Source organism: Brachypodium distachyon, chromosome 3 (genome assembly GCF_000005505.3).
Source record: "Brachypodium distachyon strain Bd21 chromosome 3, Brachypodium_distachyon_v3.0, whole genome shotgun sequence".
Taxonomy (NCBI): domain Eukaryota; kingdom Viridiplantae; phylum Streptophyta; class Magnoliopsida; order Poales; family Poaceae; genus Brachypodium; species Brachypodium distachyon.
The window spans coordinates 31,008,352-31,032,273 of NC_016133.3; the positions used below are offsets into that span (position 1 = coordinate 31,008,352).

General features: G+C 41.1%; 2 protein-coding genes across 3 annotated transcripts; one reads left to right on the forward strand and one right to left on the reverse strand.

Moving 5' to 3' along the window:
• Positions 1-498: 498 nt before the first annotated feature.
• On the forward strand, positions 499-12,527 carry LOC100838800 (endoribonuclease Dicer homolog 3b). Of its 2 annotated transcripts, none has more exons than XM_014900265.2 (26): positions 499-753; positions 872-1,055; positions 1,187-1,300; positions 1,850-1,984; positions 2,108-2,177; positions 2,800-2,864; positions 2,950-3,081; positions 3,237-3,389; positions 4,459-4,591; positions 5,258-5,363; positions 5,458-5,650; positions 5,725-5,885; positions 6,252-6,467; positions 6,740-7,005; positions 7,509-7,783; positions 7,873-8,375; positions 8,467-8,564; positions 8,680-8,888; positions 8,974-9,183; positions 9,604-10,080; positions 10,231-10,512; positions 10,678-11,004; positions 11,321-11,407; positions 11,494-11,569; positions 11,729-11,840; positions 11,985-12,527. In XM_014900265.2, exons 1-26 carry the CDS (start codon positions 671-673, stop codon positions 12,181-12,183), a joined length of 4,866 nt encoding a protein of 1,621 aa, XP_014755751.1. In that variant the 5' UTR covers positions 499-670; the 3' UTR covers positions 12,184-12,527. The 2 variants fall into 2 exon arrangements, with proteins under 2 accessions (XP_014755751.1, XP_014755752.1); XM_014900266.2 differs by having other exon boundaries at positions 11,732-11,840.
• A 286-nt stretch (positions 12,528-12,813) lies between these two features.
• LOC100839104 lies at positions 12,814-15,509 on the reverse strand. The gene is made up of 2 exons (XM_024461414.1): positions 15,168-15,509; positions 12,814-13,411 (listed from the first exon to the last, which is right to left on the reverse strand). The coding sequence occupies exons 1-2, from the start codon at positions 15,507-15,509 to the stop codon at positions 12,947-12,949; spliced, it is 807 nt and encodes a 268-aa protein (XP_024317182.1). The 3' UTR covers positions 12,814-12,946.
• Between the last annotated feature and the right edge of the window lie 8,413 nt (positions 15,510-23,922).

The window sequence follows — 23,922 nt, forward strand, 5'->3', positions numbered from 1 at the left end:
AAAGGTAAATGTGCCGGTTGTTAAGTGATTCAAATTTGTTAAACATGGGTGTATTTATATACTGAAATACGTTTAGATACATGTAATATTTTGATTTTGGCAATTAATATGGGACGGAGGGAGTACAAAATTTAACATTTGCATGTGACATTCCTGCAAAATTAGTGCCTTCCGACCCATGCAAGAAATCTTTTGGATTCCTACAATAATTTTATACTCTTATTTGTTAAATTAGTTTCGATTTTGACATGTATAAAACCTCCCAATTCGATAACAAGTTCAAAATGCATATTTCCAAACTGAAAGTACACAAAAAAATTTGCAAAAGCTGGAGCCAATTCATCCGATGGGCATGATACCGCGGCCGCCGCAAAAAAGGAATTTGCAAGCCCATGACTTCTGACAGGACGGTCCCACAAGTCAGCCACCCGGGGCGAACCCTCCCGGTTCCAGATCTCCCCACACAACGGTTTCCTCCTCCTTCCTCCCCAAACCAAACCCTTCTCCCCGCGCCAACGAACGCAGCGCAACCGACACCCATTCCACGGTCCTCTTCACGCACTTCGCCTTTGCCCTCTCCTCCCCTCCCGCCCCGCAGATTTATATACGCCTGGGCCGGAGATATGCGCTTCCCCGTCGCTGCCTCTCACTCACCGAACCACCCAACCCCATGGCCGCCGCCGCCGACGATCCCATGCCCCCGCCGCCGCTGCCGCCGCCTCGCCGGCCCCACAAGCAGCTCAACCCGAGGAGGTCTGTTTCGATCGATAGCTGTTTCGCGGCCGCGGGTGTCCGTGGCGGCCGCATTTTGATTTTTTGAGCTGAGCTGATGATGGGTTTCTTTTCGTTCGTTCCGCGTGCCGCGGTGCAGGTACCAGGTGGAGGTGTTCGAGGCGGCGCTGGTGGGCAACACCATCGCGGTGCTCGACACGGGGTCCGGGAAGACCATGGTGGCCGTCATGCTCGCTCGCGAGCACGTGCGCCGCGTGCGCGCCGGGGAGGCGCCGCGCCGGACCGTAGTGTTCCTCGCGCCCACCGTGCACCTCGTCCACCAGGTGTGCGCATCCGGAGCGACGATTCGCGAACGGCAGCTCTGTTTTGTTCGATTTCGCTTCATATGTAGAATGCTCTTGCTGTTCTGATGCTGAGGTGGTCGCTTTTTTCTGTTTCTGGTTCCGCGCTGTAGCAATTTGAGGTGATTAGCGAGTACACGGACCTTGACGCGACGGAGTGCTACGGAGCGTCGGGGGTCGGTGGGTGGAGTGCCGAGCACTGGAAGGAGGAAGTAGGGAGTAAGGAGGTAAGCACCAAGGTTTACTGTATCTTGATCCTGCGCGCTCTGCTTGAGATGGCCATTGATTGATCAGGATGTACATTGAATGGGTACGTTTACCATGCCCACCAAGTACTTGGCAAATGACTTGTTGACATCAAGCCTTCCGGCCTCTCAACACTGTAGTTTGCTGGCGTAGTGGTCTTGATTCTTGAATCCGATGTAGATTGAAACCACGGTATATCGTGAATGTGAGAGCTGTTGACTACAGCTATTTGCGCACGGGCTGTACGTATGAAACAGCTTGGTCAGGACAGAAGTCCTAGTCTCCTAGATAATAGTTTTCTTTTCTGTCCTGTCATTGCTAGATTTGGTTACTGCGCTGGATCAGTAAGATCTCACAACTCTTGTAAATGTGCCATTTAGGTCAAGTTATCTAATTCTGTGGCTTAGTTCAGTTGCTTGGATATTGCAGTTATTCCTATGATTCTGTACCAAAGCATATTGTGCTGATGCATCCTGTTATTATGTTTGATGCCTTGAGCTGTTGAGCAATGTATCACATTTGTGTTTCAGATTGCTGTTATGACACCACAGATATTATTGGATGCTCTGAGGCATGCTTTTGTAACAATGAGTGTAGTGAGCTTGCTAATATTAGATGAATGCCATCGTGCCTGTGGAAACCATCCATATACACAGATAATGAAGGTAATGAGAGTTTGAAGATATTTTTCTTGTTCTGACAACATAGGTAGAGACGTTGCTTAGGATAGAAGAGTCTGACATGTTGAATTCGCTAATACCTCATGCCTTTTGTCTTGAGTTTAAAAGGAATTTTACCTTGGCTCTCAGTGGAGGCCAGCTGTATTTGGAATGACTGCATCTCCTGTTGCTACGAAAGGCAAGGATTCTACAAATGACTGTCATGTGCTTTCTTTTCACCCTCTTCTCTTTCATCATTTCAGTAAATAACTGTTATTTTAGTTCTTAAATTCAGCATGCTGTATGACTGTTATTATCTTGCCTACAATATCCTTACTGTCATGTACTTTGAAAAACTCTTCTGGTCACATTTAGTGCTCTTGTGTTCTGCATCACAAGATCATACATTTCTAAAAGTGCGATGCCTATCTCTTGTGCCAACAGTGCTGTACTGCCATGCAATATAAATTTCTGAAATAACGAACTGTACATGATTGCTTCATGCTCCATTCTGATGACTGGGAGGACAGTTTGTGCATTTGACTTGATTTCCACTTTTTCGATAATGGAAGAGAATTCTCCCCCCGGCCTCTGCATCCTAAGATGCACACAGCCCAATTTGTTTATTTCATTTATCAAAAAGAAAAATGCTGCCTGCTATTCATCCTACTTGAAATCAAACCTATTTTCCTGCTCTAATTTTATTCGTTGACGCTGATTTTTTTTAATTCTTTTTTCCTTTCTCATTATTTATTACAACCTTCTATTTTTGTTAAAGTACGAGAGGAAACTTTCATTTCTAAAAACTTGCATCTTTTCAGGAACCTCCACAATTCAAGATTGCGAAGCACACATTGCTCAACTTGAACTAGCATTGGATTCTAAGGTTATCTCCGGCTTTTGTATTCTGCTGGGCTTTAGGAACCCATCTTGCAGTAACAAATAGCTTCATATTATACATGCCATTCCAGGTATATATCATAAAAGATCGGAGTGAACTTGAGAGCTTTTCCCCTCCTGCAACGATTGTGAACAAATATTATGATGCTTACTTGGTTGATTTTGAAGATTTGAAATCAAAGCTACAGATATTGTTTGAAGAGGTGAGATTCAACTTAACTATGTTTTGACTCATTCATATGATACATGCGTAATTTGCAATAGCCAATAGCTACACCTAGAATACCTCTTATTTCCCCCCTTTGCATGTATATTATTGTATATTTTTTATTTGGTAACACTTTGCATCATTGGGCAGTTTGATGCTCTGTTGGTTAGTCTGCAAGAATCATCACCAAACAAATTTGAAGACACCAATAACATATTAGAGACATCAAGAAAGAGCTTGTGCAGATACCACGGGAAGATATTGTACGGACTAAATTATCTTGGTCCAATCATCACAGCTGAGGTCTCGTATTATCTAATCAGCATTTTTTTCCGTAAAGGTCGTAAAGTGTTCATTTTGCTATACCTTATCTAGTTTGTTGACTAGTGGTCACATAGATTCCAGTATCCTACTGAAGTTACCCATTTTTCCCCATGTGTAAACTATTGTTATCGACATATTCATAACTGACTGAACAACTCAATGTTCCACTAATTAAGGAATTGCAGATAAGATATCTGAATTACGAATGATGTAATAAATTTTACCTTTATTTTAAGATGATCTGCATTCCGTGGTCCTTTGATATGATATGATTTTTTCCCTAACCATACTAAATCTGTGCATTAAATCTTTTGTATATTCTGAAGGAGGAAATGCTGGATCATAAATAAATATATCAGTGATTTAGCTATATGTATATATAATATTTCCTCACAATAGAAGAATTTATTTCTTAGCATTCTGCCACTGTTGAGCTGATGCCTAATCCTTGAGGGCCGAACATAGTGGATTAAATGGACTGTTGACTTGCCAGCATTGTTTGTTAACAAAAAAAAAGAACTTTTGTTCAATATGGAATATAATAGTCACATGTGAAGCGACAAGTGAAGTTTACCCATTGTGTGGTAGAGTTTTCTCCTGGGGCATTGTAGGAAACAACTGGAAAGAAACATACATGGAGATATGTTGAGATTTGAGAGTAATGGTAACATTATTCCATTTTATCCCATTGGCTTGTGTCTTACCATAGAAATTATCTCCCCCTAGATGTATATTGTATACTATTCTCTATATTCCCCCATGATCTATGTTTTTCTAACTTCTTCCCTGCATGTCTTATTGTATACCATTCTCACCATATCTTCCCATTTGCTTGTGTCTTACCATAGAAATTATCTCCCTATAGATATGTTGAGTTTGATTCCAGTTCCAGTTTTGTATCTAAAAGGTTGAGGTCCAACCATTCCCCTTGTCTGTGATATATTTCCATAGCATTTCCACGCTCATTTATTGTAACTGTTTGTTTTATATATGAAAAGACGGGTCATTCTTTTCTGGAAAAGCAAACTGTGTATTGCTTTCTTAACAGGTAGTGAAGATCTATAGTGAAAGCATTAAGGCATTGGGTGATTCTGAAGATTGCTTCTCTAAAGCTGGCTTCAACCTGCACGTGTCTTATTTTAAAGAAGCTTTAGATTTGATACAGGAAGTGCTGCCACAGGGTACGGCATGAACAAACATGCTCCAGTTACATATGTTATATATCTTACTGATTTCACATGGTACTACACGCATATAGTATATATCAAGGATCTGCAATATTTTTGTTGTCTATAAAGGGTAGGTAATAAGATAGTTTTGAAGACCAATTGGAACTGCATTAAGGTCCTCTGGATCTTTAGATAAGTTGTCCTTATTTTAGTATTTTGCATGCAATATCTCAAATAAAATTGAAAATATAATCATGGTTCTACACAACCTAAGATAAATCATGGTTCGACACAACCTCTTATTTTCCATACCTATATAGGCGAGCTATGAGAGATTATTTGCAGTATGCACAGTCTCTAAACCAAATAGACCGATAGAGAGTTAAGCAGGTGGTCATCGACCATGTAGTAGCCATGTGCTATATTACACATACTGTGCATTATTTTCGGTCTGACACAGAAACACTCCTTGTGGTAATTTACAGCCTGTAATACTTAAATCGGCTGTTTCATTAATGCACCTATTGTTTATTCGGACATGTCTTTATTTCTGAGGTGTTGTGAATGATATCTCACTAGACATTAATAGCTTGGAAACTACAATGTCCATGCATAATAGGGTATTGATGAGCACTTGATGTTCATTCTTCTAATCATGCTGATGTAATTGCATAATAGGTTATGATGAACTAATGAAATCAGAATCTGGTTCTGCGGAATTAAGTAAAAGGGGGTATATTTCTTCAAAGGTGGATACACTAATCAACATTTTTAAATCATTTGGGTAAATTCATGTTCTACTCAAGCTGTTTGGTTTTGCCTATTTTTGGTTTTATGTTTGCAAAGTAAATTTAAACCCATATTTGTTTTCTCCACAGGTCATCAAACGAAGTGCTGTGCCTAATTTTTGTAGAAAGAATTATGACAGCTAAAGCTGTTGAAAGGTTCATGAGAGGAATTGTTAATTTCTCTCGTTTTTCAATCTCTTACTTGACTGGAGGGAGTACATCAAAAGATGCTCTCAGCCCAGCAGTGCAGCAATTTACTTTGGATCTGTTCCGAGCTGGAAAGGTATGCTATTTTCTTTGTAGAGATTGATTTAAACAGGATTACAAATGATATATTAATACCAGTTCAATTTCTAGGTAAATTTGCTTTTCACAACTGATGTGACTGAAGAGGGTATTGATGTACCTAACTGCTCTTGTGTCATACGCTTCGACCTGCCCAGAACTGTTTCTAGCTACGTCCAATCTCGCGGTCGTGCTAGAAAGAGCAGCTCAAATTATGTTCTTATGATTGAGAGGTACATCGGTTGCCACACTAAGTTACATATTGGTTTAGCTTATTAGGCTTTAGAGATAGTTTATTTGGTCACCATATATTCCTATGCTAAGTCCATTTTATGCATACCAGGTGCATAGATTGGATAGGTATGCCTCGTAATAATAATAATAATAATAACAATAATAAAAAAAAAATCTGGAAAAGTAAGGATATGCTGCATGGTTTGGCATGAATGGTGCAGTTATGTTTTGTCAAGCAGCAGTCTTGACTCCTAGTCTATAAATTGCTAAATTCTGATCTTATCAGCTAAAAATTGTTGCAGCAATGTATATATTTTTTTTATGACTACCTTTTCACCTTTTGATCCTTCATATGTAATTTTCAGGGGAAACATGGAGCAGCAGGAACAAATATTTCGTATAATACAGACCGAGTACTATATTAAACATTTTGCTCTGTATAGACGTGCCAATGTTTCATCCTATGATTTGCCTATGCAAGATAAGCACACATACCATGTTGATTCAACGGGAGCAACTATAACTGCAGAGTGCTGCGTCAACCTAATTCGTAAATACTGTGAGAAACTTCCTAAAGATAGGTACACATATGTTCTACATTTACAGCTTTTGTTTTTGTTAGTCAGCTTGCGCCTCAGAGAATTTATTTTCTTCTCAAGTTCTCTTCTATCGACATTGCACGACATTACACATCATGTGCAATTATTGAATGTAGTGGTATGCTTAATATTCGTGAACTGTTGTGGAAGTAATTCCATGAATAGCATGTGGGCGGAAAAGCCTTACTTTCTAAGGCACGGTCTTACTGTCTTTCATCATAGAATTGGTTGGTCATTGTAGAATTCTTCTACAGGTATTACATGCCAAAGCCTTCCTATGAGATGGCTGTCGAAGATGGATCATATCAATGTACCTTGATTCTACCTCCCAATGCAGCATTTCAAAGGATAATTGGCCCTTCATGCAGTACAGGCAATTTAGCCAAGCAGCTTGTATCTCTAGAGGCATGCAAGAAGTTGCATCAGCTGGGAGAACTTGATGATCATCTTGTACCCTTGACCGAAGGTCCTATGGATATTGGTAATTCTAGAACCAATGAAAAATGCATTTCTGGACCAGGTATGTGTGTATGACATTTTGAAGTGTTTCTTATATTAAAATAGCAAAATAAACCCGAGAAAATCTATTAGATAAGAACATCGCTGGTTTATTTGCTATTTTAGCACACCCATCTATTGTATTCACTTCAAAATAATGGTGGCCCAGAATAGGACTGGAATTGCCAATTTGTTATACATAATTGAATCTTGTACAGCTAATGCTGGGTTGGCAGACTCTCTTTATTTGTTTTGCACAATAGTTACTGGATGGAAATTGGAAAGTTTGGGTATGTGTATGGGATTGTATTTTGGACATGCTAGTTGAAGCAAATATCTCCTGACTTTTGAGATCTGCTGGCATCTTCACCAGTTTCGTACTTTATAATTTGATTTTAGTAATGCATACTGCTGCCCGTCAATGGATTACAATTGTTTCAACAGCAACCCCTTCTTCCCCAATGGAATGAGTTCTTCTCTCTTTGTAGACTATAATCTTTTAATTGCTCTTTCTTCACTTGTCAGGAACAACTAAAAGAAAGGAGCTCCATGGAACAACTAGTGTTCTTGCTCTGACAGGAACTTGGACTCATGAAAGTGAAAATGTCTCTCTGAATGCTTACAGATTTGATTTTCGTTGTGACCAAGAGGGCGAAAACTATGCTGGATTTGTTCTCTTAATGGAATCGGCACTTGATGATGATGTAGCATGTTCAAAAATGGATCTCTTCTTGATCCCTAATAAAATGGTCTACACTACCATAACGCCTTGTGGAAAAATTCAACTGAACAAAAAGCAGGTGCTTAAAAATAATAACCTACTACCATTCTCATTGCTAAAATTTTGTACAGTTTGTTTGGCCATGGCTTATTTTTGTTGTTTTTTCAGCTACGTGAAGGGAAGTTGTTCCAAGAATTCTTTTTCAATGGAATATTTGGCAGATTATTCCATGGTTCCCGGACAAGTGGAGTGCAGAGGGAATTTATTTTCAGAAAAGGTTATGAAATACAATGGAGCTCAGAGAGCATGTACTTACTTTTACCTTTGTGTTATTCGTCACATATCCAGCATGATCTAAGCATAAACTGGGAGGCAATTGGATTCTGCACCGATGCACTGGAGCAGTTAAGAAATATGTATACTGAAGATGGAAACCTCCATGCAAATTTTATTCAATGTAGAAGTATCAAAGGAGAAGACATGATTCATATGGCCAACAAATCTCTACGTGTTTCCAGCATCAAAGATTCAGTTGTGTTATCACTTCATACTGGGAGGATATACTCTGTTCTTGACTTGATCATTGACACAACCGCAGAGGACTCATTTGATGAGATGTATAATGGGAAAGCTTCAACATTTGCTTCATTCGTGGACTACTACCATGAAAAGTATTTCCTCTTTTACATGTCTTAGTTATGAGTACAAGTTATTCTTATATGCTTCCTGACAAACTTCTCTTTTTTTTTTACCTTTTTTTAGGTACGGTATTATTATTCGTCATCCAAAACAACCATTATTGCTGTTGAAGCAAAGCCACAATGCACACAATCTTCTTTTTTCAAAATTAAAGTACATAGGTAATGGCTATAATCCCTAGTATCTTTTCCCTTTTGCTGTTACGATGAATTGCAAGTTAGCAACTTCTTTATTATAGGTCTGCTTTTAAATGAAATTCCACATGGCCTGTGGCAGATGGTCCTACTGGAAATCCTCTGCTCATGGAAAAAGAGCAAATACATGCTCGGGTCCCACCTGAACTGCTAATACACATTGATGTAACAATTGAAATTCTCAAATCATTTTATTTATTGCCTTCTGTAATGCATCGGCTTCAGTCTCTCATGCTAGCCAGCCAGCTTCGTGGAGATATTGGTTACATTCAACACATACCAAGTTGTCTGGTCTGTTCTCGTTCTCGTGAATACAAATTTTAATGCTAAGTATGGTTATGCATACCTTAATAGTTCTGATCTCTCTGCATGTCAGATTTTGGAAGCTATCACAACTTTAAGGTGCTGTGAGACATTTTCCCTGGAGCGTTTAGAATTATTAGGAGACTCAGTACTAAAATATGTGATAGGATGTGACCTATTTTTGAGATATCCTATGAAACACGAAGGTCATCTTTCTGATATGAGATCCAAGGCGGTCTGCAATGCCAAACTTCATAAACATGGAGTATGGCGATCCTTGCAGGTAGGTGGTCTAAACCCAAGTCTATTTGATGGATTCAACTTCCAGAAGTTTATGATGGGTTCAGTTAGACAAATAAATTTGGTTTAGTTAGTTCATGTGTAGTTGCAATTCAACATCTTGAGCTTTAGTTTTGTTTTGGACACACTGGTAGTCAGATGTTTCCAGAGATGCTCCTTTGATCTTCTTTTCTTTTTTTGAGGAAAGATCTTCTTTTCTTTTAAAAACATATTTGGCAGATATCCTACAGAAAGCAGAACGTATATACACAGAGTGTCGAGTTGCATATAGGGGCTAGCGGAATATAGTACTCCATGCTTTCATATGGTTAACTATTGCTTTGCTATCATCATCTGCAAGGTTGAGAGTACAATTCAAAGAACGTGTGTATGTTTAGTGGCTATTTGTTGTCTTGCTTTCCAGGGTTACATACGGGATAGTGCATTTGACCCACGGCGTTGGGTTGCTCCTGGACAGATATCACTGCGCCCTTTTCCTTGTAACTGTGGAATCGAGACTTCATTTGTTCCAACTAATGGAATGTATATCAGGGACGACCCATCTTTTGTTGTGGGAAAACCATGTGACAAAGGTCACAGATGGATGTGCTCGAAAACAATATCTGACTGTGTTGAAGCCCTAGTTGGAGCATATTATGTTGGTGGTGGCATCATTGCTGCACTTTGGGTAATGAGGTGGTTTGGTATTGAAATAAAATGTGATAGGAAGTTAGTGCAGGAAGTTAAGCTTAATGCATCATATATATGCTACTTACCGAAAACAAATGATATTGACGAGTTGGAGGTAAAACTGAAGTACAACTTCTCAGTCAAGGGCCTTCTACTGGAAGCCATAACTCATCCATCTGCGCAGGAATCTGGGGTTGACTACTGTTACCAGGTCAGTGGAGGAGCACATTTTGTTACTGGTTGATAGATTTATTTCAGTAACATCAGTTATTGCTCTTCCATCAGATATTACTTGAAAATAAGTTTTATCCATGTCTTATATCCTTAATCTTCTTTTTCTAACTTCTGCTTTTTATTTCAGCGTCTGGAATTTCTGGGTGATTGTGTGCTGGATCTACTAATCACACAGTATCTATATGTTACCCATACTGATGTTGATCCTGGAGAATTGACAGACTTGCGTTCTGCTTTGGTTAGTAATGAGAATTTTGCACAAGCAGTTGTAAGAAACAACATTCACAGTCATCTGCAGCATGGGTCTGGAGTACTTTTAGAGCAAATTACAGAATATGTTAGGTTCAATTTGGAGTGCCAAGGAAAGGAGAATGAATTCCTTCAACATTCTACATGTAAAGTACCTAAGGTTAGAAATACAGTTCCATTCATGTTCATGAAATTAACAGCCTACGTTTTGAATTTCGTGCTTTATTTGTTCTGCATAGCTATTTCTCTGGGGAGTTTCTCCCCAGCCAAGTAGCCAACATTATGGATAGAAGTTATCAAGCTGATTTTGTTCTTTATTTTATAGGTACTTGGGGACATCATGGAGAGCATCGCCGGCGCAATATTCATAGATACAGATTTTAATGTTGATCTGCTTTGGAATATTGTTGAACCGTTGCTTTCTCCAATGATAACTCCTGAGAACCTTGCATTACCACCTTATCGTGAGTTGCTAGAGCTATGTAGCCACCTTGGTTATTTCATAAATTCAAAATACAGTAGTAAAGGAGAAGAAGTAATTATAGAGATGTCAGTTCAATTAAGAGATGAACTACTGGTAGCCCAAGGACATGACAGCAATAAGAAGAGTGCAAAGGCAAAGGCGGCTGCTCGTATCTTGGCAGATCTGAAGGTAAATACCTTAAACACACATAAGATGATTTTTTTTGCGAGGAACACATAAGAATATTGTGTAAGCTCATAGTTCATAGGGTTCATGCCAGGTGCCTCATGGTGTTAGTGGTTTCTCAATTGAATTGGTAGCAATTGAACTATACACCTTGAGTGTACACTCATGTCCTATTGCAATTGAAATAAATAAGACATCTTTTACGTATTCCTCCCTGTTGTGGTGTTCAAGTAGCTCTGCTTTTCTTCTTTGAAAATAGGATATCAGATATGTTTATGTTGTTATCTGTGCTAGAAACTGATGTTGAATTTTCAACCAGAAACGTGGCCTTTCAATCAAACAATGTTTCTCCATGTATAAGCAGTTGGATATTATATCTTCGGACTTGCAGTTTAACTTGACGAGTGTAAGCTCCTAAACTGTTCTCCACCAAATGATTTACCACAGTGCTGTATTTTGTTATGAGTAATGGATACTTTTACTTCTCTGTAGTTAGAATCACCACTTGATTATAATGATGTGAATGACAATCCTAGCATAAAAGGTTTTTCCTCACAGAAAGAAGCAGGTATGTGATATTTCCCTGTTTTGATTATCCTTTGGTTTAACTGTTTCCTTCTACAGCATGTCAAACATGAAGTGGAGTGTATATGCATTTTTTTTTGCGAGCATAAAATGCATGCATGTTCTCCTACTCATAAACCATGAAATGTTGTATGCTTTTCAGTAGTTGTCACGCTCAAAATGGATAAAGGTGGACCGCGAAGCGTTCTTTTTAAGCTATGCAAGAGGCTGCAGTGGCCAATGCCAGAATTCGAATTTGTGGAACAAAGGTTTAGGTACGTATAGGAATTACAAAGATATTACTTTATGGTAAATGAAGGCGCAACTTTATTTCACTTGAATGTTGGCAATTCATTTGTTTCCTCTAATAAATTAAGCTGTAAACGTGCTAAAGTTCTTGTATTGTGTTCCTGCAATAGGACTCCTATTGTCCTGGATGGGGTAACTACAACCAACTTCAATAGCTTCGTTTCAACCATCACCTTGCACATACCTGATGTAACCGCCATTACCCTTCAAGGTGAGCGACGAACTGACAAAAAGAGTGCCCAGGATTCAGCATCGTTGATAATGCTTCACGAGCTTCAGTGTCTCAAGGTCTGTATATGCAAGACTTAGCAACGCGCATCGTAGACCCACATGGCAACTAAAGCTATTGGAGTACTTTTTAACCTGCGGATCTGATCTTCCCCCAGAAATGAATCATGTTGAAAAACAATTATGAACAACTTGGTACTAGTAGTGCTAGATAACCTTGCAGCGCCTTTGAAGAATTAATGTCTTGCCACTTGGTTCAGCAGTTTCCATAATGTTTTGTTTGGAGGGATAGGAAGCTGGAGTGTGTCTGTCTTTTCATAATTGCAATGTACCATTTCAACTGAGCAAGAAAATATAATACGAGAACCGATATTTGTTTTGGTTTTAATCTACCTTAAAACTCATAGGAGTTATTGTAGTACCAACATTGAGCTTCACCCTCTGGTGCTTCTTCAGGTTCCTAGTCGAACCGAGTGCCACCATGTTAGTATCTCCTTGCGGGCTCACTTTTGTTTCACATAAATAAAAAAGTAAGTAAACTCGGTATTTCTCAGTCACTCAAGAAATTATCATTTCTTCCCTCAAAAAAAAAAAGAAATTATCATTTCTGATTCGACCAAGTCGTCTGTAAATTTGAGTAACAGTAACGCCTGAAAATTCAGCACTTCAACCAGACCAAAGCCCCACCTGAATAGTGGCACTAATCGGACATAACCAAAACTGAATTCGATCAACCATGTCCGTAGGTTCCATCTCCCAAAACCATTCAAAACCAACCATGCCACCAACCCAATAAAACGAGATCATTTTTACAAATTGACAACACAAGCTGTAAGGTGACTATTTACAAAAGCGAGGCTCTCTCCAGCAACCCATCCATGACCACCTTCCTCTTGTGCTCCCCCGTGCACAAGTCCGCCGCCACCCGGTCACCGAGCCTCCAGCTGCCACCTACACCGGCATCACCACCGAGCCTCCGGCTACCTCCGCCAACGCCAACGCCCTGCGCCGCCGGCCCGAACCACCACCGCGCGCCGTACATGCACGAGCACAGGAAGAACACCGCGGCGACGCGGCCGACGAACACGATAGCGCCCAGCGTGGTGGCCATTGCCCACAGGTCGGGCTGGAGCGAGCGGAGCCTCGACGACGGGGCTCGCCACGTTTCCCCGGACGGGCTCGGGCACGGCTGCTGGCTGGTCGTCTCCGGCTGCAGCACAGGAGCCGCGCAGCTCGTGGTTGGCTCGTCCTCGACGGTTCGCCGCGGCCTGCCCCGGTTTTGCTTCTTGGCGCCGCCGAAGCTGCTCACCTGCAGAGCACAACATTGTTGGCAATATGGGTGATGACTGCCGGTAGTAACGGCAAAAAGCAATTCTTGTCATTCGCAAAAAAAAAAAAAAGAAAGAGAAGCAATTCTTGTCGGAGTACGAGACAGACAAAACACGATCTACACACACGCCACCACACGCTCACAAAACCATGTGCGCCACAACGTGTATGCAATTTCTTTTCATGTGTGTGTTTTAACCTTCTAACAAAAAATGTCTCAACTTTGACTAAATTTGAATGCATCTATATATTAAATCATGTCTAGATACATTGGACGGAGGGAGTAGTAAGAATCAGTAAATCATGACATGTCATGGCTTACTGAATCGGTGTTTCATCTGTTTCAGCGTTTTCCATTTCACAATAGTACACGTAGATTTGCTATTAGCTTAAAGTACATAATAGTTTGCTGATGAGATATTGTTAATTACTACCACTTTATATATATCTTGATGCTAGGATATGTATTCATCAAACTACTAAATGAGTGTCATATTATTTTCAGGAGCACAATGTCAGGTCAAATGTTTCTGCCCACGAGCCTGTTGCATATGAAGATGGATTATTTGGAGGTTTCTTCAATGAGTCTGGAGCATGAGCACTCACTTTCTCGTTGCTGCTCATGAGCAACCAAATGCAGGAACTGAATAGGTTTTGGGATGCAGTTTTCCAGTATAGCTAACTCTGGCTATATACTCATCTGTGACAATAGTTGACATGTTGAGTCATTTTTTTTGGCATAGCAAACTCTAGCCATTTACTATCTGTTATGGTTGTAATGAGATTTGTTTTTGGGACACTTGCTACTGCCATGAACATGTTTGAATGAAGATTGAGATTGAGATTTGAATGAAGACTGAGATTTACTAAAACAATTTGTGTTATGTGCGGTTTCTATTGGTTATTAATTATGGCTCGATTTGAATTTATTTGAATTATGTTGATGAATTCAAATATAGTCAATATGAATTCATATATGGTAAATACGAATTCCAATATGGTTCCCTAGAGTGTATTACAGATTCTTGTTGGTAAAGTCCTCTAGGGAAAGATGATGATGTGGCATAGATCTTCCATGTGATTTCTTTCCCTAGAGTTCCAGCCACTAGGAAAAGAAATGCTCCCCTAGAGCTCTCGAAATGACCCTAGGTAAAGACCTCTTTCCCCACCATACTATACATAGGGTTCTGTCCCTAGAGCAGTCCCTAGGTGAAGCATTTACCTAAGGTTTTTCTACTTTCACCTAGAGTATTTGCCTCTAGGGAAACTTGTGGATTCTAGTAGTGAGCTGGACACACACAGCCGCCGCCGCCGCTCGGATCTCAGGCCACCGGCGCTGCCGCCCGCCTCTGTGCCGCGGGCGTCGGGCGGCACAAAGCGCAGGAGGCCGCCGGATGGATGGCACGGAGCAGTGAGCGAGGGTCGGATTGGGCGGTGTGACGGCCGAGGCACTGGGTTGGGCGATGGTGGCGGAGGATTTTCTAGAGGCCTAGACTTTCCTTCTCGTGTGGAGGAGCCGTTTCGTGGGGACTGGCCGACCGGGGAGAAACGACATGTGCGGACCGTGGGTTGATTTTTGAAAACCGGAGGTGCAAAACGCAAATATGTCTGGCGGACGACAACGAAGGAAACGCTCCTCCTTTTATTATCAGGTGTAGACTAGGGCCGGTAATGACGCGGTAGTTCACAGCACAACTACTCGATGCATGGCCATGGGCGATCGTGCGCACGTATACCTTGGGCAGGAAGATGCTTCCGGAGGAGACAGACGCGAACGCCTTCTTGGCCTGTGACGACGACGTCAGCAGCATCAGCCGCAGCCGCAGCAGCTTCTTCCTCCTCCTCTTCTCGCCACCCGCCTCCTCCTTGCCCTTGCCGCCGCGGCTCTTCCTGTTCCGCCATGGCCAGGAGAACCACGACAGGCTGAGCCTGAGCCTGAGCCGCCGTCGACGCCGCCGCCTCCGTTCGGGCGCGGCCGGCACCCTGGAGGAGCTCCAGAAACAGAACGGCAGACACGAGGAGCAGCCCGCAGCCATGCCGTCGTGGCTGCTGCTGTTGCCGGCGACGTCGTCGTCCATGGCACGACTCGTCTCGGCAGGCATCATGAATTCCGACCGGCCGGTCTGATCAACGGAAGCTTTCAGGCGATGTAATTGTGAGGATTTTCCAAAGTCTTGCTCTCTAGAGGCAGCATCATCATGATTGCAGCTCATGGAAACAGCCCTGGCACGTAGAGAATTAATTGCTAACTAGCTAGGTAGCAACCCAGTTTGCAAAAGCTAAGACGAAGGGAAATAAAAATTCGAAGTCATGGTCGCTTAGGGGAAAAGAAAGGGGAAGAAGTGGGGGCGACTAGCTAGCGCGCTAGCTAATAAAATGCCCAGAGAAACCGCTTCGCTCTGTACTCCGTACGTAATCTCTCCGTTTCATCAAGGCTGAAACTAGAGATCTTTATGGAACGGAGGGAGTAGTTATCAGCAAGTTTGCATACAAAAATTTTATAACAGAGAAATGGAATTGAACGGCAATTTTAAACGATCTTGCAGTACACGAACATGTAGTTAGTTTATATTAGAGGGAAATTAACTGAGGTCAGCAGCTCTTGTGAATTGCGCGGAAGTATATGTATACAGTTATGCCAGGTGGAGAATATTGTGCATTGTGCTTCAGCACGTACTGGGGTACAACAATGGCGGCGGATCTAACTGCAGCAAAAAATAGTGGCACGCACACTTGTCAGGAGTACATATGCATATATGTATATCTCCATCCCTATGTAACAAGGTTAATTAAGGGGAAACGATTCCATTCAACCGACTTAACAAAGCAGGGCCGTCAGGGTAAGCAACTAATATCCTAGGAAATTGGATACAGGGCGAACCCAGCCCGGTGATCGGGCGGGGTCCGCCACACCCAATAAATTTCAAAATTCTTTTACCATAAGTAAAACTATAAAAAAAATAGAAAAAAATAGAATTGCAGTGTATTTGTCACCCAATATTGAAAACATTGGTCCGCCACAGATTGGATAAGTAAGTTTTGTAACCTAAACATTGTAAGAAGAAGTTCGAGAGAGAGTAAATGAAACTTAATTGGAGATCTCAATGAGAGTATTGTGTAGAATGAAATGAATTTCCCCTGGCACTACCGGCCACCTCATCTTTTGCTACCTACTCCGTAGAACTACTTTATGTGTTGAACTACTCCATTTATTTCGACTGATACTCTCTCCGGTTCAATTTAACTAATCCATGTCAGTTAATTCGGGATGGAGGGAGTACTACTTTCGATCCTAAATATAAGATGTTCTAACTTTGTCCTGAATCAATATTCTCGTCTCAGGACTTATATCAGATCAAATTAATGACGGGGTGAGGAGTTCGATCGTCAGCAAGGTATTAATATTTTCTTCTTCGTTTCCATGCGTATAAAAACGAAGGGATCCTCCCTTTGGGACCAAGCAACCTATAGTTAGAGTTGTACCTAATCATCCAGCGTAGCCATGTAACAGCGACAGGTTCACACGGTCGCGCAGTTCAGCTTGGAAATGCATGCAAGTTTCGTGTGAGAAAAACTAGAGCAAAAACGTTCGTTATGATCTCCGCTGAATTCTCAAAGACCAAGTTCACGATCCGCAGTAGCATGTTGCTGTCACGCTTAATGAAAATGACCCGAGATTAACTAGTACAATTTTTTTTGACGAAAGTGGCACAATTAATTAACTATAATTTTGCTATTGAGAAGTCATATAGTTAGATCAGTCGATGCATTTGGCGGTCGGATTTTAATCCAACGATAACACGTGAGAGATGAGAGAGTGAGGATGACCATCAGATTTTAAGCCAACGGATGTAATACATCAACTATTTAAGACATCGTTAGTTCAAAATAGACAACGACTGAGAAATAGCCACACTCAATTAACTATGTGCGTCCGCCTTTGATTGACCATATGTACATGCATAATCATCGTTGCTTTTGTAGACCAACCACATCTTGAATGGTTATTTTTGACGGTACATTAGTGTTGCCATACTACAACATGAAAATAAATCTCAACTACAGCCGGGTTACAGCCGGGTAAGACAACGACTGTTGTCAATCAGGACAACATGCATGTTGCCAACGGCTGGAAAAAACGAGAAACAGAAGGGAAACTCCGATGTGCCGCTTCCATTCTCCCGTGTGTTAAATACGACAAGCTACAAAATTTCCTCCTATGCGTTTGTGCAAAATACGCACGGCGAAAATCTTGAGGATAAATAATTCGAACTGCAAGAGTCAATTCAATGTTTGAAGAAACATACTGTTCAGGTGGCCGTTGAATGTTGATTCCTCATAAGAAAAAGAGAGTGAACCCAATGATTCAAAAGAGTCAATTCGCCGGCCGGAGCATTCTTCTTCACCGAACATTTACGTCTTCACCCGAGCAATTCACGAGCAGTGATCCCCGATTATTATGTGGCTTCAGCTGATCACGCGGACCTCCTCGCGCCGTTGCTTCTCTCGTGCCGGTGCCGCTCCCGGTCCACAACGCGAACAGCCACGCGCAGACGCAGGCGACGACGGCCACGAGGTAGTTTAACATGATTTTTATATCACAAAAATTATACTCCCTCCGTCGGATATTAAGTGACTTAAATTTTTCTAAATATGGATGTATCTATACACAAAAAACGTCTACATACATGTAATAGAAAGTCACTTACACTCCTACAAAAAGACTCACTAGTGACGGTAAAAAAAGTGTATCAGTAACGGGCGGACCGCACATCACTAACTTCCTGTTACCTGATGTGCTTAACATCAGTAACGGGCGGACCGCACATCACTAACTTCCTGTTACCTGATGTGCTTAACATCAGTAACGGGCGGTCTGCCCGTTACTGATGAGGTCCCTCATCAGTAATGGTCAAGCTACACGCCCGACGCTGATATGGATTGGAAGAAAATAAAAAAAAACGAGGCTGGCCACAAGCCCGCCTCGAATCCACAAATAAAAAAAAATCGCCGGCTTCTCAAGGACACGGTGCCGCCGGTGCTCTAGGCCCCCCGCGCTAATGCTCCTCCGCATGCCGGTGGAAGAAGGTCACCGGATCCGGTGCCGACGAGGAGAGAGCGAGCCGCTACGAGAGATCGAGAGAGTGAGAAATAAGGGGAATAGAGAACAGAGAGAGAGAGGGAGGGGGCATACCTGAGGTCGACCGGCGTGGAGGCCGGATCCCGGCCCGCGGCCCCCGGATCCACCGACGAGATAGAGCCAGCCCCCCGCCCCCCCCCCCCCCCCCGTCGGTGGCGCCGTGGTCGAAGAAGAGGGAGGCGATGGCGGGGCCAAGCCCGGCGAGGAGGTTGTGGAAGTGCTGCGGCGGCGGTTCGGGCGGGGAGGAGGCGGGCCGGAAGGCGACGGGCGACGGGGAGAGGATGGATGGTAGGTCCGAGGAGCGGGAGAAGACAGTGCGGAGGAGCCGGATCCACCGGCGTGGAGGCCGTGGCGGCCGAAAGGAAGAGGAGGGGGGCTGGTGGGGCGCGCGACGGAGACAGAGGGAGATCGGAGAGATAGAGGGAGGGGAGGGAGGCTGGCGGCGCGGAGGAAGGAGTTAGGGGAGTTAGGGTTAGTTGTCCTTTATATAGGAAGAAGTGGGTCGGGCCTAAAATGGTTTGGCCCAGTAGTATCAGTGGCGGGCCTAACTTTAAAACCCGTTAGTGATGAGTCCAAACACTTTCTTTTTTTGTATTTTTCATACTTCTTGTAATATGAAGTATTTCATATAATTAAATTGGCCTATAAATTTTCAATATGGTTTAATTTTTGTGAAAAACGGATAGATTTCATTTTGAACAATATTAATTGTGGTTGCTTCACAAAAATATCTCATTTTTTGCATTTGGAAATTGGAAAATCACTTTTTATAACCAAAACATGGTAAACCTCTTTGGCAATATTGTTTTTCATCACAAGATTCACCTTTGTGCAAAAATGGATACATTATCATGAAATGTGGCATAGAAATTGACAAAACTTTGGCCATTTAGGTTAAAACCTAAAGTTCAACTATGGGAAATAACAAGATTGTACTACACATGTAATTTTTTCAAATGTTACCATATGATATTATTATTCCACTATGTTAAGCAAGAAAAAATAAGACTTCAGCAAAAAGAATCATATTTTTCTGATTTTTGTGAATTAGTTATGATTTTTCCAATCTCCCAAGATCTCCAGGGGTCATCAGTGGCGGGCCTAGATGTAAAGCCCGCCACTGATGTGTGCTTTTCTGAATTTGGTTATTTTTCGCATTGAACCATTAGCTCGGGCCCGTCACTGATGAGGCGTCATCAGTGACAGGCGTGGACGCGACCGTCACTGATGTTGCTCATCAGTGACGGGCATGAAAGTCCCGTTACTCATGATGGTCATCAGTTACGGGCTCGAAACACCCGTCACTGATGTCTCGTCACATATGCACCTTTTTGTAGTAGTGTTAATATGTGACGGAGTGAACATTATTTAGTCATGTTAAATTAGTTACTCCCTCCGTCCAACAAAAGATGTCTCAAGTTTGCCAAAATTTGGATGTATCTAGACATGACTTAGTATATAGATGCATTCAAATTTAGTCAAAGTTGAGACATCCTTTGTGGACGGAGGAAGTAGATGAATAAAAAGAAGTTTCTTCAGGAAACTATCTTTGAGCATCAGTTTGTTTTTGTTGGGGTGCAGGAAACTAAAAAGAAAGATTTTAAAGACGAGTGGTTAAATTCTTTGACTGGTAATGAGAAATTATATGAATTGGGTACCTTCTAAAGGTCAGTCAGGGGGTTGCTGCTAGGGGTTAATGATTCTTTTTTTTGAAGTGGGGAATGTGATAAAGGTGATTACCACATTAGGATGGTTGTTTATGATAGAAAAAATAATTTTAAATGGAACTTGGTCATTATATATGGGGCTGCTCATGATAAAGACAAAGCTGAGTTCCTAGCAGAGCTAGTTCATATTCTAGGTTATAATAATTTACCTATTGTTTTTGGCGGTGATTTTATATCATTATGAAGGTTTCGGAAAGAAATAAACCTAAGAAACCAAGTAAGTGGTCTACTCTTTTCAATGGTATTATTGAACATCGGGCTTTGCAGGAAATAGAGCTTTCTGGTAGAAGTTTTACCTGGTCTAATAATCAAGATGATTCCTTGTTTGAGAAGCTTGATAGAGTTTTAGTTAGTCCAGATTGGTTAGCCCAAATATCCTTTACTACCATTTCTGCTCTGCATAGAGAAGTTTCTGACCACACTGGTCTTCTTATGACTTTCAGTAAAACTCCTACTAGGATTTCTAGACCTTTTAAGTTTGAACTGAGTTGGTTTATGCATCAGGAGTTGTATGATATAGTTAATAATGTTTGGCACAAAGTCTGTCCTGGTAAGAATTTTGAAGATGTTTGGCAAAGTAGAGCTAGTTTTTTAAGAAAACAATTAAAAGGGCGTGGTACCTTAATCTCAAAGGTGCTACTAAGAGAATTAAAAAAGATTTATCTGAGCAGATTGATATGATAGATAGAAATAGTGAAATAGCTGGTCTCTCTGTGGATAATAGAAATTTAAAACATGAACTGAAGTTGAGACTAGATTTCATTTCTAAGGAAGAAGAAATAATGTGGTTCCAAAGGTCTAAAGAACAGGACCTGTTGGAAGGGGATTGTAACACTGCTTATTTTATGGCTAGAGCTAGTGGTAAGAGAAGAAATACTAAGATCTTTAGTTTAAATCAGGAAGAAGGCATGATAGTGGGGGATAAATATATTCTGGAGTATGCAACCAATTTTTATAGAAGCTGTTTGGGCCTAATGAATCTCTTTCATTCAGTTTAGATGTTCCTGTTGATAATATCCTAGATCATGATGATAGACATATGCTAGCCGCTGAGTTTACTTTAGAGGAAATTAAAGGGGCTGTTTTTTCTATGAGAAGAAATAGAGCACCGGGTCCTGATGATTTTCCTATTGAATTTTATCAGAAATTCTAGAATTTGATCTATTATGACTTGTGGTATCTTCTTAAATTATTCTATGCTGGTAAACTTAATATTGATAGATTTAATTATGGTAATATAACTTTACTTCCAAAAGGTGAAGGAGCTGATAAGATTCAGATGTATAGACCTATTTGTTTGTCTAATACTTTGCTTAATTTTTTTTACCAAAGTTCTAAATAATAGATCTATGTTGATTGCTGATAAAGCTATAGATCTGGTTCAGTCAGCTTTTATAAAAGGGAGGTATATACTAGATGATGTGGTTTTGCTGCATGAAACCTTGCATGAAATTAATAGGAAAAAGAGTAATGTTGTATTATTTAAAGTCGATTTTGAGAAGGTTTATGACAAAGTTAGCTGGTCATGCCTAATGCAGGTCTTAGACATGAAAGGTTTTCCTTCTCATTTTATTAATATGGTCATGCAAATAGTCAAAGGAGGTAGTGTAGGAATTACAGCCAATGATATGCTTGGGCCTTATTTTAAAACTAGGAAAGGACTTCGGCAAGGAGACCCATTGTCACCAATTTTATTCAATCTAATTGCCGATGTTTTGAATGTCCTGGTTAAAAGGGATCAAAACCAGGGTCTGATTAAGGGTTTAATTCCCAAGTTTGTAGAAGGGGGTTTAAGTATGTTGCAGCATGCAGATGACACCATCTTTCTGCTTGATGGGGATCTGCATGGTGCAAGGAATCTTAAGTTCCTCTTGTGTTTATTTGAACATCTTACTAGTCTTAAGATAAACTACCATAAAAGCGAAATTTGCTGTTTTGGAGATGCTGTAGAGAATAGCTTAGCTTTAGCTCAGATTTTTACTTGTAAATTAGGATCCATGCCTATGAAGTACCTAGAAATACCGGTCCACACTAGGAAACTTGCAAATTCTGATTGGAAAGCTAGTGAGGATAAGGTAGAGCATAAATTAAGTTGTTAGAAAGGAAAATTGCTGTCATTAGGGGGGCGCTTGGTGCTGTTAAATGCTAGTCTTAGTCATGTTCCTTCTTACATGATGTCTCTTTACCTTTTACCTAAGGGTATCAAAAACAGAATTGATTACTTTAGAGCTAGATTACTGTGGCAGGAGGATCAGGGGATCAAAAAATATCACCTTGTGAGCTGGCCAATTATTTGCCAACCCAAAGAACAAGGGGCTCTAGGTGTTGTAGACTTAACAATTAAGAATACTTAGGGAAATGGTTATGGAGACTTGAGAATGGAAATGGCTTGTGGCAACAGATGCTTAGAGCTAAGTATTTAAGTAGGGAAACTTTGAGTCAAGCTGAGAGTAGGGCTGCTCAATCTCATTTTTGGCATGGTCTGATGCAAGTTAAAGGTATTTACAATAATTTCAGTAGGAAAGTGGTAGGTAATGGAAAGAATGTACTCTTTTGGGAGGATCTTTGGATAGGGGATGAAACCCTCAAGGTTCAATTCTATAAGTTGTTCAATATTTCTAGAGATCATGGTATCACTGTAGCTAAAGCTCTCCAAGGGAACTATCAACACATGTCTTTTAGAAGGAATTTTAGTCCTGATGATCTCAAAGCATAATGTTCTCAGGTGGTGCTGAATGAGCAGGAGGATAGAATCAAGTGGCTGTTAGAAAAAGAAATGGTCAATTCTCTGTGAAATCTTTTTACAATGTCTTGGTTACCAAGCAAATTGATTTCCCGTTTAAATATTTCTAGAAACTGAAGCTACCTCTTAAGATTAAAGTTCTTATGTGGTTGGTAGAAAGAAACAATATACTAACTAGGGATAACCTTTTGCATAGGGGCTGGACAGGCCCAAAGGAGTGTGTTTTTGTGGTAATAATGAGAGTATAGATCATCTCTTCTTGGCTTGTGCAGTTGCTAGATTCGTTTGGAGGGTGATAGGGTGTACTTTTGGTATAACTTCTTTCCCTTTAACTATGTCAGAAATTTTACTTGGTTTGGATCCTTCCCTAGTAGTTGTAGGCAGGTTTTAATTATTGATTCCTCAGCACTTTGCTGGTCCCTTTGGAAGGCGAGAAATGCTATTTGTTTTTAGAATATTTACCCCGGTGATCCTACTAATATAGTGTTTTCACTATGCTATTGGATGGATGCTTGGTCCATTTTACATAAACCTGAGGCAAAGAAGGCATTGTTGGATGTTTCAGCAACTCTGTGGAAAGTGGCGATGGAAATCTTGAGTAGATCGTTAGGGTGGAACCTGTGCAAGCGCCTAGAGGCGGGTTAACAAAAAAGACTTTTGCTATGTTGGTACTTGTTTTGATGGTACTGTAATAGGGAGTAGCAAGCACTTTCCCTTGTAACGTTGGCCGTCCGGGAGTTTCCAGCGGTTCCTTTTCTCTTTTTTCTTTCCTGAATATCGAAAGACCTGAACTGTTGATTTCTTAATTGAAATTAGGAGCTCGCTCCTAGTTTCAAAAAAAATTAGTTAGATCTTCGACCTAGGTATGCGTTGGGACCCTT

Excerpts from the sequence above, each read along its gene's own strand:
- LOC100838800 (XM_014900265.2), top strand. The coding sequence starts at position 671 with ATGGCCGCCGCCGCCGACGATCCCATGCCCCCGCCGCCGCTGCCGCCG. Across the intron at positions 3,390-4,458 it reads GTCCAATCATCACAGCTGAG|GTAGTGAAGATCTATAGTGA; the intron begins GTCTCGTATTAT and ends CTTTCTTAACAG. Across the intron at positions 7,006-7,508 it reads AAAATGCATTTCTGGACCAG|GAACAACTAAAAGAAAGGAG; the intron begins GTATGTGTGTAT and ends TTCACTTGTCAG.
- LOC100839104 (XM_024461414.1), bottom strand. The coding sequence starts at position 15,509 with ATGGACGACGACGTCGCCGGCAACAGCAGCAGCCACGACGGCATGGCT. Across the intron at positions 13,412-15,167 it reads GAAGCATCTTCCTGCCCAAG|GTGAGCAGCTTCGGCGGCGC; the intron begins GTATACGTGCGC and ends TGTGCTCTGCAG.